Below are 13,973 nucleotides of genomic sequence, written 5' to 3' on the forward strand. Positions count from 1 at the left end.
CACAGAGGGTACAAATAAAAACAATGTAACAGAATATATACCTAAATATCCAAAACACAATAACTTAAAATGACAAAGTATAACAGAATACCATAGACTAGATCAAAATGTGAATTTAAAAAATAAAATTAAATCTTAAAACAAAAAATCTTCAAATATAATATATGTGACAGGATACAGGCACTAAATTCAAGAGTCCTTTTCTTCAATTCTGATATCTGCGTTACAGAGACTTCTTCACTATTTGGAGGGGAACAAACTGAAATAGTTAATACCAATAAAACAATGGAGTCTGTAATATTTATTGGGAAAAGAAATGGGATTGGAATAATGGGAGGTTTGTATGAGGTATGGAGGAGAGAGGGGAGAGAAGGGTATATTGCTTGGTGAGGCAAGGGAGGGAGATGCCCCCTGCTGAGAGGAAACAGCAGGGGTCCAATAAGGACTGTTTGTTATAGAATGACTGAACTGAAGTTCAGCTCCCTCTGTGCCCAGAAAAGATAGTCCACTTATCTGACTGCGAATTCAAATAATATAAAGTTTAATAACCAGTTGGGATTGGAGTTCTTTCCTCAGCTTCAGAGTTGAGGCCAGGCCAGAGGCTGGCACAGGGTTCTCCCACTCCTGTCTACTCTATATCAGTCCAGTTTTGTCTTTTTAGAATCTTAGCAGTAGACAGAAAGCAAACAAGAACAGATCTGACCTTCAGAAGCCTGTGTCTTCCAGCTGAACCAAGAAGAGCATGCCACTCCAGACTGGGCTGAATAAGCTCCTCTCTCCTTCCACACCAGGAAGCAAGTCCCCCCCTCCCCCCCCCCCCCCCCCCCCGGCAGGAAGGAAGTGCTAGTCACAAGACCCAACTGCCACTCCCAGTTGGCCCCTTCCCCCACAAACTGTCAGTCTTGTTTCCTTTCCACAAGTCTGAAAAGGCTTAAAAATTCACCTCCAGGGGGCAGCTAGATAGTTCAGTAGATTGAGAGCCAAACCTAGAGACAGGAGGTCGTGGGTTCAAATCTGGCATCAGACACTTCCCAGCTGTATGATCCTGGGCAAGTTACTTGAGCCCCATTGCCTAGCCCTTACCACTCTTCTGCCTTGGCTCCAAGATGGAAGGTATGGGTTTAAAAAAAAATTCACCTCCAGACTCTAAGGTTCCTTCCCCTCCCCAGTATCATTATCCATCTACATTCCTTTGGTCACATCTCTGGTGTTCCCCATACCCACACTAAGCATATTGTGGACAAACCCCATTTTGGATGTGTTGCAAAGACTGGGCAGGCCAGAATGGCAAGGGGCTGTGGGGAGATGAATCACCTCCCTGAACCTCAGGATTACTCAAGCTAATTTCTATTACAAGTGTACCCAGGAACAGTAGTAAGAAAAGATACCCCAAAACTTTGAGTTGTGAGAGCTCTGTAATGCTCTCCCAGAATGGGAGCTGTTTGAAATAGGCAGGAAACTGGGCCATGCTTGCAATTCTACTTATTAAATTGGTTGCAAATCTACTTCCTCTCTGTAGGTGGTGCTAGCCTAGTATGTACTAGTTAGGAGTAAATGTTAGAGGTTTGGAAGAGTAACCTTCCTTCCCTCCCCCCCATGAGTAAAAACACCAGGGAGCTGCTTGCTTACATTGTCACATTGGCAGGGAAGTTAAGAGGGTAGAAGCATCTCCTAAGGTAAAAACCTTTAGGAGACTAATTGTTCCCTAAGAGAAACACCTGGGCTTCCAAGGCAGTGGTAAGCACTCAGTTGTTAGCAATGTAAGGGAATTGGGGGGTTTATACTTTACCAGACCATCAGAAAGCAGCTCGCAAGGACCCCCCAGCCAGTGGTGAAATGTGGGAGGCAGAGGCAGCACCAGCTGGGCAGCAGAGGCTTTTAAAACTAATCTGTCTTTAAAAACTGCTCTACAACTTAGAGCTGAGCTGGGGTTCTAAAATCCAGATTTCTAGTTGCCAATATGTAATATTTAAATTAATATGTAATAACTCCAGCAGAAATCAGGAAAGAGAGAGCAAGGGACAGGACTACACAAAAGTTATATCCTCCCTACATCAGCACGTAATGCGAGAAGAAAAGTGGGATACTGGGAAACAGATTCTAATTATATATCCCCCTACTCTTGTGCCTTCCTTCCCCTGATGGGTGAGATAGATTTCTATATCCAGATGAGCTTGTGTGTGTGTGTGTGTGTGTGTGTGTGTGTGTGTGTGTGTTTCCTCTTTGAAACAATTTAGATAAAAGTAAGCTAAAAATTTTGCTCTCTACTCCCCACCATTTCCCCCTCTGCTGTAAAAGTCTCCCTTGTGTGCCTCTTTTATGTGCTATAATTTCCCCCATTCTTTGTTTCCCTTTTCCTTTCTCCCAGGCCCTCCTCTTTCTTGCCCATCCATTTTTTTTTAGATAATTCCAACATAATCAACTCTCATGCACGCCCTCTATATAAATTGTTCTAAATGCTTTAATAATGATGCAGTTCTTAGAAGTTACCTTTATAATCCTACTATATAGAAGCATAATGTCTAACCTTATTGGATCCCTTATAATCTCTATTTCATGCTTACCTTTTTATGCTTCTCTTATGTCTTATATTTGAAAGTCAGTTTTTTTATTCAATCTTTTCTTCAGGAATGCTTGAAAGACCTCTCTTTCATTACATTTCCATTTTTTCCCCCTTCAGGATTATATTCAGTTTTACTGGGTGGGTTATTCTTGGTTGTAATTCCAGTTGTTGTGCCTTCTGGAATATCATTTTTTTTTCTTTGCTCCTTTAACATGACAGCTTCTAAATCTTGTTATCCTGTTTGTGGCTCCATGATATTTGAATTGGTTTTGGGTTGTTTTTTTTTTTGGCTGCTTACAGTATTTTCTCCTTATGTAGTTGCTCTGGGTTTAGCTATAACATAAGTTTTCATTTTGGAATCTCTTTCAAGAAGTAATTGATAAATTCTTTTAACTTCCATTTTACTCTCTGGATCTAGGACATCAGTGCAGTTTTCTTGCAAATTTCTTGAAATATGTAGTATATGCTTCTTTTTTAGAATTGGAATTATCTTTTGTACCTTTTTTCCTCATTTGTTCAGTTCTATTTTTTAGGTGTTATTTTCTTCAGTTATGTGTCTACCTAATAGTTGTCTTTTCATAGTTTTCTTACTTCCAATTTTTACTTGATTTTTCCTCTGCAACTTTAATTTTGAAAATTGGTTTTTAGCTCTTCCAAGAATTTTTGTTGGGTTTATGTCCAATTAACATTTTCCTTTGAGGTTTTTCTTATAGCTATTTTGACTTCATTGTCTTCTGAGTTTGTGTTGTAGTGGAAGAATGGTTTGTGGGGTAAAAGAAACAGGATCTAGGAGAGACAGCTCATGTTTAGGTTGGCTCATAGAGAGGAGAGGGGGTTTAAAGATTCTCCCCCTTCAGCCTTCCCTTCTCAGGTATGGCTGCTTTCCCATATTTGCTCTTGTCCCTCGTGTCCCCCCTCCTACACTACTATTGACTAAAGGGTTTTTTTCTTAGGAAGATGTCTCTCCCTTTGATCTGTTCACTCACACTTGATTCAAAGTTTGGGGGAAAGATAACTACTTTTAATGTCAATTAACTCAATCAGGGTAATACAAAGGAATAACTACAAGGGAAAGAATGGGAAAGGATAGTGGGGAAAAGGACATCCTTTTCTCTAGCTAAACCCTTTTTCCCCTCCCTCCTCAAGTTTGGGAGGAACTCAGGCTTTGGGAATCTGAGCCCCCTGAGAGATAGTCAGGTTGACTGACCCTGGGTTTGGCCCCTTGGCCACAGTTCAGACCCAGGGCAACAGGAGCCTCATGAGGTAAAGTCTGACAGATATTCAAAATGTCTTTTCTCAGGTTTCTTCTTTAGTAGTCTTTTTAATTAGGAAATGTTGGAGAAAAGATTTCCAGTCACAAACAGGAAAAAGGTGGGTAACCCTAAGGAGAAAGTTTTATCCAGCCCTCCCTCTTCAGTTTCTCCAAACTGAGAGACCAACTGCTTTTCAGAAAGGAACGTTCTGCTCCTCAAGATTCCATCCTCCTGGGGCCCCTCCTCCATTGAGGTGATCAGATGCACATACTCTTCAGCCTGGCACTTTTCCCCTAGTGCCAACCTCTGTCACAGTGTCTTTATTTTCCCTGCCACCATAGTAGATTCTTTATGTACTCTTTTTGTTGTTGTTGCTTGCACATTTTCCTACTCTGTTTCTTGATTTTGAACTTTATGTCAGTTGACCTCTGTTTAAGACACATGGCAGGGGAAGGACACTATCCCAAACTTCCAGCCTTTTCTTTACTGTTGTTTTCAGAGCTAGTTTTGGGAGTTTTGAAGTTTTCAGGATTTTTAAGGTAATGTGATCTGAGAAGAGGCATGCCCCCTACTCTCCTCTTTTCTCTTCGTAGCCCAGCAAGTACCCTTGATACCGTTAAATTGCCCTCAAGAGACATCTCTGTCAATAGAAGTAAAGATTTTTTTCTCTTAGTTTTACTCTTACCCTAATCTAATCATGGAGGAGAAATAGGGCTGCTCTAAAGTAGGTGCATCAAGGGCTTCTCTTTTCTTCTTGGTTCATTCCCAGTCTTATGGAAGATTTCCTCCCTGAATGTTGACCTGGTATTAAAGGTGGACTGGACTCTAGAAAAGATGTTAGAAAGGATTTCAGACTAGAGCTCTGCTTAAGTGCTGATAAGGTTTTCTATTTTGTTGATCCAAAGGTTTTGGCATAAAGTATTAGTGTAACATTATTTTGTAAAATATAGCTTAAAGAGAGAGAGCATTTATTTAGTACCTGTCTATTATGTGCCAGGCACTGCCCTCTGGATTTTGCCAACCTTATCTCAGTTGATCCTTATAACCCTTAGCCTCTTTTTACAGTTATTTAACCGAGGTAAGCTGTGATTAGGTGACTTGTTCAGGATCACACAGATAGTAAGTGTCTGAGGCTGGATTTTGACTCAGGTCTTCCTGACTCCAAGCCCAACCCCAAATCTGCTTGCTGGTGACCAAGGGAGGGTAAGAGTGTTCCAGTATGCATTCCCTCTGCCTGTCTGTCTCTCTCCCTCCCTCTCTACCATATATATATATATATATATATATATATGTGTGTGTGTGTGTGTGTGTGTGTGTGTGTGTGTGTGTGTGTGTGTGTGTGTGTGTGTGTGTGTGTATGTATATATATACACACATATATAGGGAATTTCTTCCACTTGAATTTTGTATTCTCTCTCCTCTATGATACTTTTAAATTCATTTAGTAAGAATATGTCTCCCTCCATTATGCCTCACTTATATTAATATCCATAGGGTTACCCAAACAAGTTTAGTTCTATCATGTCTTTCAAGATATATCATACTATTTTGAAATATGGATGGGAGATAGCTTGTTTTGGAAATAATCTTTCAAGTCATTGTTTTGCCTAATCAAATTATTTTTCCCCTAATCGCATTATTTTTTTTTCATTTAACAAACACACATAATGAGATCTTTATATTCTCTTCATCTTTCAGTCCATTGGATATGATGATAAAGCTATGGTCTGCTGTAGAATATCACTTGCAAAAGTCTTTTTTTCCCTTTGTTACTTTCATCATAGATTACTCTCATCCTTAAAATGAGATTATTTGCTTAAAAAGTAACAAACTAATTATATGACTTAATTAGCAAGATCTTAAATAAAAAGTTAAAATAAACTTTAAGCCATCTAGTCCAAATACATATCATATTACAGGTATGGAAACTGAAGCCAGAAAAGGTTACATCACTTGTCTATAACTAGACAGGTAGCAAGCATTAAACATCATTTCTTTACTATTTACCTTAAAATAAACTTTAGTTACTTTGATGTTTTGTTTTAAAATAATTGTTTTGACAAAGATTGATCCCCGAAAAGAGATATGAGAATTTTTCTTCCCTCTCTTCTTTATATAAGTTTAGAACTATGGGTATATACATGTGTGTATGTAACTACAAATGTGTTTATGTGTGTATATATATATATATATATATATATATTTGTGTAGATATAGATGGTTGATATTCTAGTTCATTTTCCTGAACTACCTTTTTTCTCTTTATTTTCTTTATTAGAAAAGTTGGTTCTTGGGAAAGAAGTGGAAATAAGTAGATATTCGGAAATGAAGTATTTGCTAAATCAAATGTTATTAAATCAACTTTTAAAAATAAATTAAAATCTTTAAAATTTATAAGAAACATCTTTCATTGTCTACATATATTAGGATCAGGTATTATTTTAAAAACTCATTTTATTGTCTTTAAAGTGTTACTGTGTGTGCCAATTAAATTCTAATATAAACCTCTGGTGACACTATTAATAATGGGGTTAGCAGTGAAAAATTAACCAAACCCCCAGAAAGAAAATTCTTTTTTATCACTGTTGGAAATATATCACCCTTTCTTGTTATTACTTAACTTGTCACTTGAAAAAATGTTTTGCATTGCCTATATTTGTATCTATTTTTCTTCACACATAGATCAACAGTGGAAGCCCTTATAATTTACTGAAAGAAGAAGTAAATGACTGAGGGGTTGAGAATAGGACCTTTACTTATTTTTATGCATATGTGAATTATATGTATACATGTGTACACTAATAATACTGAGTTTTAAAAAAAAATTTTAGATGCATATATTTGATACCACCTACATTTTTTCCTAAGAACTGTAGCAAAAATTAAGTAATCTAGATCCATTAGTATTTCATGAAGGTAAAGTTTATAGCAGTGATAGGGAACCTGTGGCATGAATGCCAAAGATGGCACATAGAGCACTCTCTGTGGGCACCCAGACACCCTTCTTCCCCACTCCCCACCCCCAAAGTTCATTACTAGAAAGGCAGAAGGACTCCAGCAGAGCTGTCTCTTCCCCCTCTCCACTGCACTTGATGACATTTTTTCACATACCCTGCCCCGGTGCCCAGTAGCCAATGGAAGTTCACAGAGCATAAGGTGGGTGGCTTATAAGTGGCAGAGCTGGAGGGTAGCAGAGTGCTTGGGCCACTCCCCTCCTTTTCTTTACCTGCTCTGAGGACATTCCTCACTTCACCTGCCCTTTTACCTAGCAGCCCAATGTGAGTGCTTCTTCCCTCTCCTTTATGGGGTAAGGGGGGGGGCGGATTACCCAACATGGCGCTCAATATCTGGGGGGTGGGATGGGAGCAAGGCCCAGCACTCCAATCTCTAAAAGGTTCACCATCACTGGTTTATAGTATTGTTGACCTCCTTCCTAGAAATTTTATTTAAACTATAAGATGAATATATAAATAAATAAATGAAATATGTTTATTCGCTTCTTGTTAGGTTTTAGTAAAAAACCTTTTGAATTGTGGCTTTACACTGAAAGCATGTATTAGGTGCTCATTATGGACCCTGTAGAATACAGAGAAAAATATAGAATCTCTGCCTTCAAGGAGTTTATGTGTGAGAAGTAATTATAAAGTAGTTGTGGAGGATTAATCTGTATTGACTAATTTTTTCTTTTTATGTAGGTAGGAAAAATGAAAATAATGCCAGTGATGCCTTTTGATACTTTTCTAAATGTATTATCCTTGTTATGTGTATATCTATAGATGGAAGAATCTGCCCAGAAACACATAATCCAGATAACAGGATTTAGAGGCAAAGAGAAAGAGGATGTAACCAAATTGCTCTTAAAACTAGATTGTACTTTTATTAAGAATAAGGTAAGAAGAAACTGTATTTTTACTTTTAAAATATTAAAGTTCAAGAGAAGAGCGAGAAGTAGGAAAATAAATATACTTCATTAAGAATGAGATATATATATAGAGAGAGAACATCATAAATAATCAAGTGTGAAGGCTTAAAAATAAATCTTAATATTTTTATTTTTGTTTTTTAGCAATACAGAAATTGCACACATCTCATAGCAAAGCATGCTTGTAAAAGCGAAAAATACTTAGCAGCTTGTGCAGCAGGTAACTTTAAACACTTTTTTTTTTTTAAGTTAAAGGAAAATACTAAAGAGAAAAATAGTTTATCATGAACTTTAACCACCAAAAATGATTAATCCACTTTCATGGTGTAACAGTTAAAATTTAGGGGAGACTGAGGCAGGTAGAAATTAGTTTCTCTCTGCAAAGAGTATTATATTTTTTAGAGGTTTATTAAGGATTAAAGAAAATACAGGATAAGGAAAACGTGCCTAGGCCAGAGAGCTCAAAAGCCTTTGCAATCAGCTTAAGTACCTTCTCGATCTCGCCCACCTCAGAATTCCGTGAGATTACAAAGCATTTTGGGGAAGTGGAGCAAGGACTTGTGGGGATTGAAGTCCAGAGTTCAAATCTCAATTTTACAATGGAGAAGTACCTCTAGTCAGAAGGCGTGGATATGGTGACCCATACAGTCTTGGGACATCCATCCACTGGGTCTGAAAGCTACCAGTTACGTATGAGTAGATCCTTTTATCCCCTTTGTGCCCATATAACCACACATGTAATACCAGATGCTACCAAAAAGCTTCATCAAAGGAGGTACATCGTGAACTTTAAATCTCCTGAGCTAGTCAAGTCATGGGATTCTTCTACACTGTTGTATCCTTTCAGGGAAAATCTAACTTAACCGTTAGTGGGGAACAAGAATCATAGCAGATAGTGGTTCTGTCACACTTGTGCACAGGAGTACTCTGGAAAATTGTCACTAGTTATTTCTTTAAGTGTTGTGTTTATTAAGGTTTTTTTAATAATAATTTCTAATATTTCAGTTATTCTACGTTTGTAGCATTTCTTTCAAATTTGTCACTTTATTCTGCATATACCACTTATTTTTTGAGTTGTTACACTATCTGAGCTTTTGAGGTTTTTTTTTAAACTTTATCATTGTCCATTGATGTCTGTTCAACTGTACTCTGATGTTGCTGGTGGCCTAAAGAACCTATTTTTAGTATTCTCAGGCAAGCACCATGTTCATACTTTCCTTCACATTTCCTATGCCATTTTCCTACTGGTTATTTCTTTGGTGTTTTTTGCACAGCTCCAAAGGTTAGAGTAATTGAATTGTGTCTTCATATATGAATTTTTTAAAAAATTTCTTTAACCTAGACTTAATTCTTGAAGTAGTTTTGAGCAAAGGATAATAATAATAAATATGGATAATTTTAAAATATTTATTCATGTTATTTATAGCCTGTTTTGTTAAAATTCAGTTACCATTAAATACAATTTTTATTTCATCCTATTATATTTGTTGCATTTGGACATGGTTGGATATCATGAAATTCCTAGGATGAAAGTGCTTGTTCATAAGTTTTTAGTTACATGAGCTTATACATTTCTTATTATATATATATATATATACACACTCAAAGAAGCACCAAGTCACACTATCCCTTTCCCTCCACCCCATTTTTGCTGTTGATACTTGTTCTTTTTGAGGGTTAGCTTGGATTTTCTGTACCATGCATGTCATAGGATTATCCATGGTCCATTGATTACAAAAATTATTTTCTTATTTATCAAATTCAGCTTTTATTCAAAGAGAACTTTGCTGAAGAAATTAGAAAATCTTTATTTTTAAAGTTACATATAAATAAAATGTCTTACTTTTTACCTGAGCATCTGTTCTTTATAAAATATGGTCTAAAAATGTTTAATGATTTCTTAAATTAGTCACTGACATGATACATGTGTTTTATTGTTATTAATAGTATAATAATACAAGAAATTATGACATAGTTGAGTAAAATGGAAATTCGGACTAAAATACTAAGTAAGGAATACTTAATGAGTACTACATTTTGTTTTAGTTTTTGAAGCCTTCAATTTAACTTTTATTAGTGAAAATCTAGAATTATAATTCTGTTACAACAAGCTTAAACAAAATGTTTAATGATATTAAAGTGTTCCCACTGTTAATATTTTGAAAAATGAACAGTGCAACAAAATGGTGGAAATGTTACTTAAGGTTCTGTTGCATTTGCATGAAAAAGGTTGATGTTAATTTTATTTTTGATCTTCAGTTGATTACCATTTATCTCTACCAAAATTCTTTTGTGGCTGACAGTTCATTTGCTTTCTAGGAAAGTGGGTACTAACTAAGGACTACATAATTAATAGTGCCGAAAGTGGCAGATGGCTCGATGAAACAACTTATGAATGGGGATATAAAATTGAAAAAGACTCCCATTATTCACCTCAAATGCAATCTGCACCTAAAAGATGGCGCAAAGAACTGACAAACACTGGTGCTCCAGGGGCCTTCCACAGATGGAAAGTTGTCCTCCTGGTTAAAGAAGGTAGTAAAGGAAGAGATTCTCTTACAAGGTAGGATGCAACTTCTTAAAAGTTAGAGTAATAAGTGAGAAAACAATTTTTCTGTGGTTAAACACATTTTAGTTCTCTTTTCCCCATACCAATTAATTTGGCCAGATGATCCACAGTATTTTATTTTTTAATCTTCATGGACAAGCCATTCTGTACCTTTTCTATTCTTGCTTCAGTTAACTCTATTTTTATCATTTTTGTTTAATTTTCTAACAATGTGTCTTTTCTATTCAAAATTAGTTCCTTTTGGTGAACCAACACCATGTGAAAATAAAATTAGGTGTGATTTAATATATTGCACTAATTGAGTTACCCTATGAAAAATGATTTAATCTTGATAACTGATTTAATTCTGATTTAATGCTTTGATTCATTTCTGTAGCATTCTTTTCATGGTTTATGCATTTTGGCAAATATTTCATTGCCCTTTCTCCTATTATCTTATTTTTGTATTATAACAGTGGCAGATTAGACTTTTTTTTTTGCCTTTTTAAAAAAAATTTAAACTTTGTGCTTTTGTTTTTAAGAGTCTTAGGTGCTGGAAAGGCCCAGGTTTTTCTACCAAATAATACACCAAAAGGAATTACTCATGTGATCACCATGAATACAAATTCAAGTGCAGAAAAAGCCAAGTACACCTTTGAAGCTCCCTACTATCCAGTACAGCATCTCGTAGACTTCCTTTTTTTAGAGGTAAGAAAAACAAATAGTAAATGGAATTAAATATTTATATTTTATTGTATAAAGTGCAAATTTACTCAGATGATAATATAATATCAAGTAAAATGAATATTCATTTTATGGAAAAAAATATGTGAATTCAAGTCAATGCAGTTTTAAATTGCTTGCATTATATTCAATAGTGACTTTATTGTAGAACTTAAAGTAAAGAGACAGTGAAATGTGCTATTTCTGGCATTGAGCCCAAATTTCAACCATACTTGTTTTGGTTGATTTTTTTTTTGCTTTGATTTAGTCCCTACCTCTTTCTTGATCACTTTTCTCTCATTATTAGATACCTGATGGACATCTAAGATCCCTTGTCTCATAAGCCTCTAAAGCTCATCTTTCTAATCCTACAACTCCTAGTAACTCCTCTATTTCCAGTCACTCTGAATTTACATTCTTAGTAATGAGTCTTCAGTTCTTCTTTCCACATTTTTTCCATATTGTATCAAATAGCAAATATTCAATAATGTTCCGTGGCATTGGCTTCCACCCAGACTTCAACTGGTCTCCATTACCTCTCCATTTTCTCCCCTTTACTGCTCATCCACACTACAACTGACAAATTGATATTCTTGAGGCACTGGCCTGACTGTCACTCCCTTACTCAATAAGTTTCAGTGGCTCCCTTTTGCCTCTAGAATAAAATATAAATTCCCCTGTTCTGCATTGAAGGCCAATGTAACTCCTCTCTATCTTTCCAGATTGATTTCACAATCACTTCTTGGTTGGATTGTTCACTCCTGATCAATTGCCCTATTTATTATTTCCCAAACCAGGCAATTCATTCCTCTTCTTCATGCTTTTGCCCAGACTGTCACTGCCTAGAATTCTTTCTTACCCCACTTCTTGCTTCCGGAAATCCCCTCAAGACTCCACTCAGATACCATTTCCTAAGGCAAATAGTCCTTTCCTGATTTTCTTTATTATTTGTGCTACCTCTCTACCTTCTGGGATTATTTTGCATTTGTTCATCTGTATATTTGTTATTTTCCCTACTTCCCCACCCCTGAGGAGGTTTCTTGAGGGCAAGGATGATTTTCTTTTTGTCTTTTTGTCTCCCTGCTTAGGATAGTATCTGTCAGGCACATGTTAGGAGCTGAATAAATGCTTTTTAAACACAATTGCATTATAGTTCTTAAAAATATACTTCAGAAATGATTTTTAATATCTTTAAAACAAAAACACTCTCCCTCTAAAATAAAAAACAAAAAAAGCTAGTGTACCAGATAGTAATACAAGAAACTCAACTGATTTTTCCTGTTGGATTTTCTTTTCTTCATTCCCTGCCCTTCAAGTAGAAAAGTAATAAATTAGTTTGTGGTAACATCTCTATTCAATTTAAGAGCAGTATTATCTGTCACCAGAGAGAAAATACTTCTGGCTAAATGAGTTATAGGTGGGTCCTTGAAGGAGAAAGAGTATGACAGTTAGCAGGAAGAACTGCAGACTTTTCCTTTTGTTGCAGGAACAACTGTAATCTCACATCCTCATCTATGGTCTTTTCTTGGTAGCAACTTGATGTTCCCATTAAGATGTATATAGAATAAAGAATAGTTAAGTGTATAGCAAATATTTGTTACATTGAATAGTTAATTTTTTATTAGCAGTGCTACTGAAGAGCAACAGGAATATAGAAATTCAAAAGAAAAGATAATTCAGAAAAGACTTTCATTTGATGTTGCTGTTTATTTTTTTTAATAAACTGACGAAGTCATAACACTTCATACAGATAATGAAGCCATGTTGTAGAGATGTCATAAAGGTAAAATCAGCAGGCTTTGGCAATAGTTCAGATATGGAGTGTGAGAGATAGTGAAGAATCCAGGCTGACAGGGCCTGAAGAATGAGGAGGATGGTAGTGCCCTGGACAGTAATGGAGAAGTTTGAAAAGGGAACAGGATTAGGAAGAAAGTTCAGTTTGCAGTATGTTGAATTTTAAGATGTCTTTTGGACATCCAATCTCAGATGTAATTCAAATTCTCCTTAATAGAGCTACCTTTTAAAAAGCCTAAGAAGAAAGTTAATAAAGCAATTTCAACTTGCTTTATTTTTTAAAAAGTTATTTCTTGCTAAGCCCCATTTGAAGAATGTATAATATATAAATAAACAAAAGTGCCTTTTTTAATAACATTCCTTTTTTACAGTAGGTCTCAGAGTAGTATTCTTTATGCTGTATTTCTAGACAAATCAAAGAAGTGTTTAATTTTTAAATTACATCACTGAAGTCTTAGGCAACATTGCACTGTAAAAGATATAACAGTATAATGTGAAATATTTCTGAGGAGAGAGAGAGAGAGAGAGAGAGAGAGAGAGAGAGAGAGAGAGAGAGAGAGAGAGAGAGAGAGAGAGAGAGAGAGAGAGAGAGAGAGAGAGAGAGAGAGAGAGAGAGAGAGAGAGAGAGAGAGAGAGAGAGAGAGAGAGAGAGAGAGAGAGAGAGAGAGAGAGAGAGAGATGGAAAGAGGGAATCCGAAGATGGAGATGGACAGATAGAATAGGTAGGTTGGTTGGTTGGTTGGTTGAGGCTAAATATGAGGACAGTTATTCTGACAGCTATAGAAATTCAACTCATCTTAACATTAATCACTGACCATATGCAAAAAACAATTTTAGACACTAAGGAATATTCCAAATTTTAGATAAGGTATACTATATAATTACATAGACTTTATTATTAAATAGAACTACATATAATTGCATCTTGTCCAAGACAAGAAATTAGGTGGAATTATTTGTTCCAGAGGCCAGAATTGATAATTTGCTTGAATTACTATAACCTTCTATACCCCTGAATAATTGAACTCCTTTTACTGAATTTTTTTTTATTTTTTGGACAACCACTGGTTAATATAACTGAACTAGAGAAAAAATTTTGATATAGTTCCTTCTTTCAAGTATTTCCTATTGTGAAGGGCCAGAAAATAGCAACCAAAAAAAAAAACAACT

The 13,973-nt window shown here is 35.9% G+C and overlaps 1 protein-coding gene across 3 annotated transcripts in view; it reads left to right on the forward strand.

Moving 5' to 3' along the window:
* The window catches only part of SLF1 (SMC5-SMC6 complex localization factor 1), a 115,716-nt gene that overhangs the window by 31,846 nt on the left and 69,897 nt on the right, over positions 1 to 13,973 (forward strand). For 2 of the 3 annotated variants that reach the window (XM_056820814.1, XM_001365334.5), the window contains exons 2-5: positions 7,593 to 7,706; positions 7,883 to 7,958; positions 10,058 to 10,301; positions 10,829 to 10,994. In XM_056820814.1, the coding sequence (XP_056676792.1) occupies positions 7,593 to 7,706; positions 7,883 to 7,958; positions 10,058 to 10,301; positions 10,829 to 10,994 (600 nt within the window). The remainder of the gene's footprint in view (positions 1 to 7,592; positions 7,707 to 7,882; positions 7,959 to 10,057; positions 10,302 to 10,828; positions 10,995 to 13,973) is intronic. The other variant, XM_016431568.2, reaches the window with a different exon arrangement.

Source organism: Monodelphis domestica, chromosome 3 (genome assembly GCF_027887165.1).
Source record: "Monodelphis domestica isolate mMonDom1 chromosome 3, mMonDom1.pri, whole genome shotgun sequence".
Taxonomy (NCBI): domain Eukaryota; kingdom Metazoa; phylum Chordata; class Mammalia; order Didelphimorphia; family Didelphidae; genus Monodelphis; species Monodelphis domestica.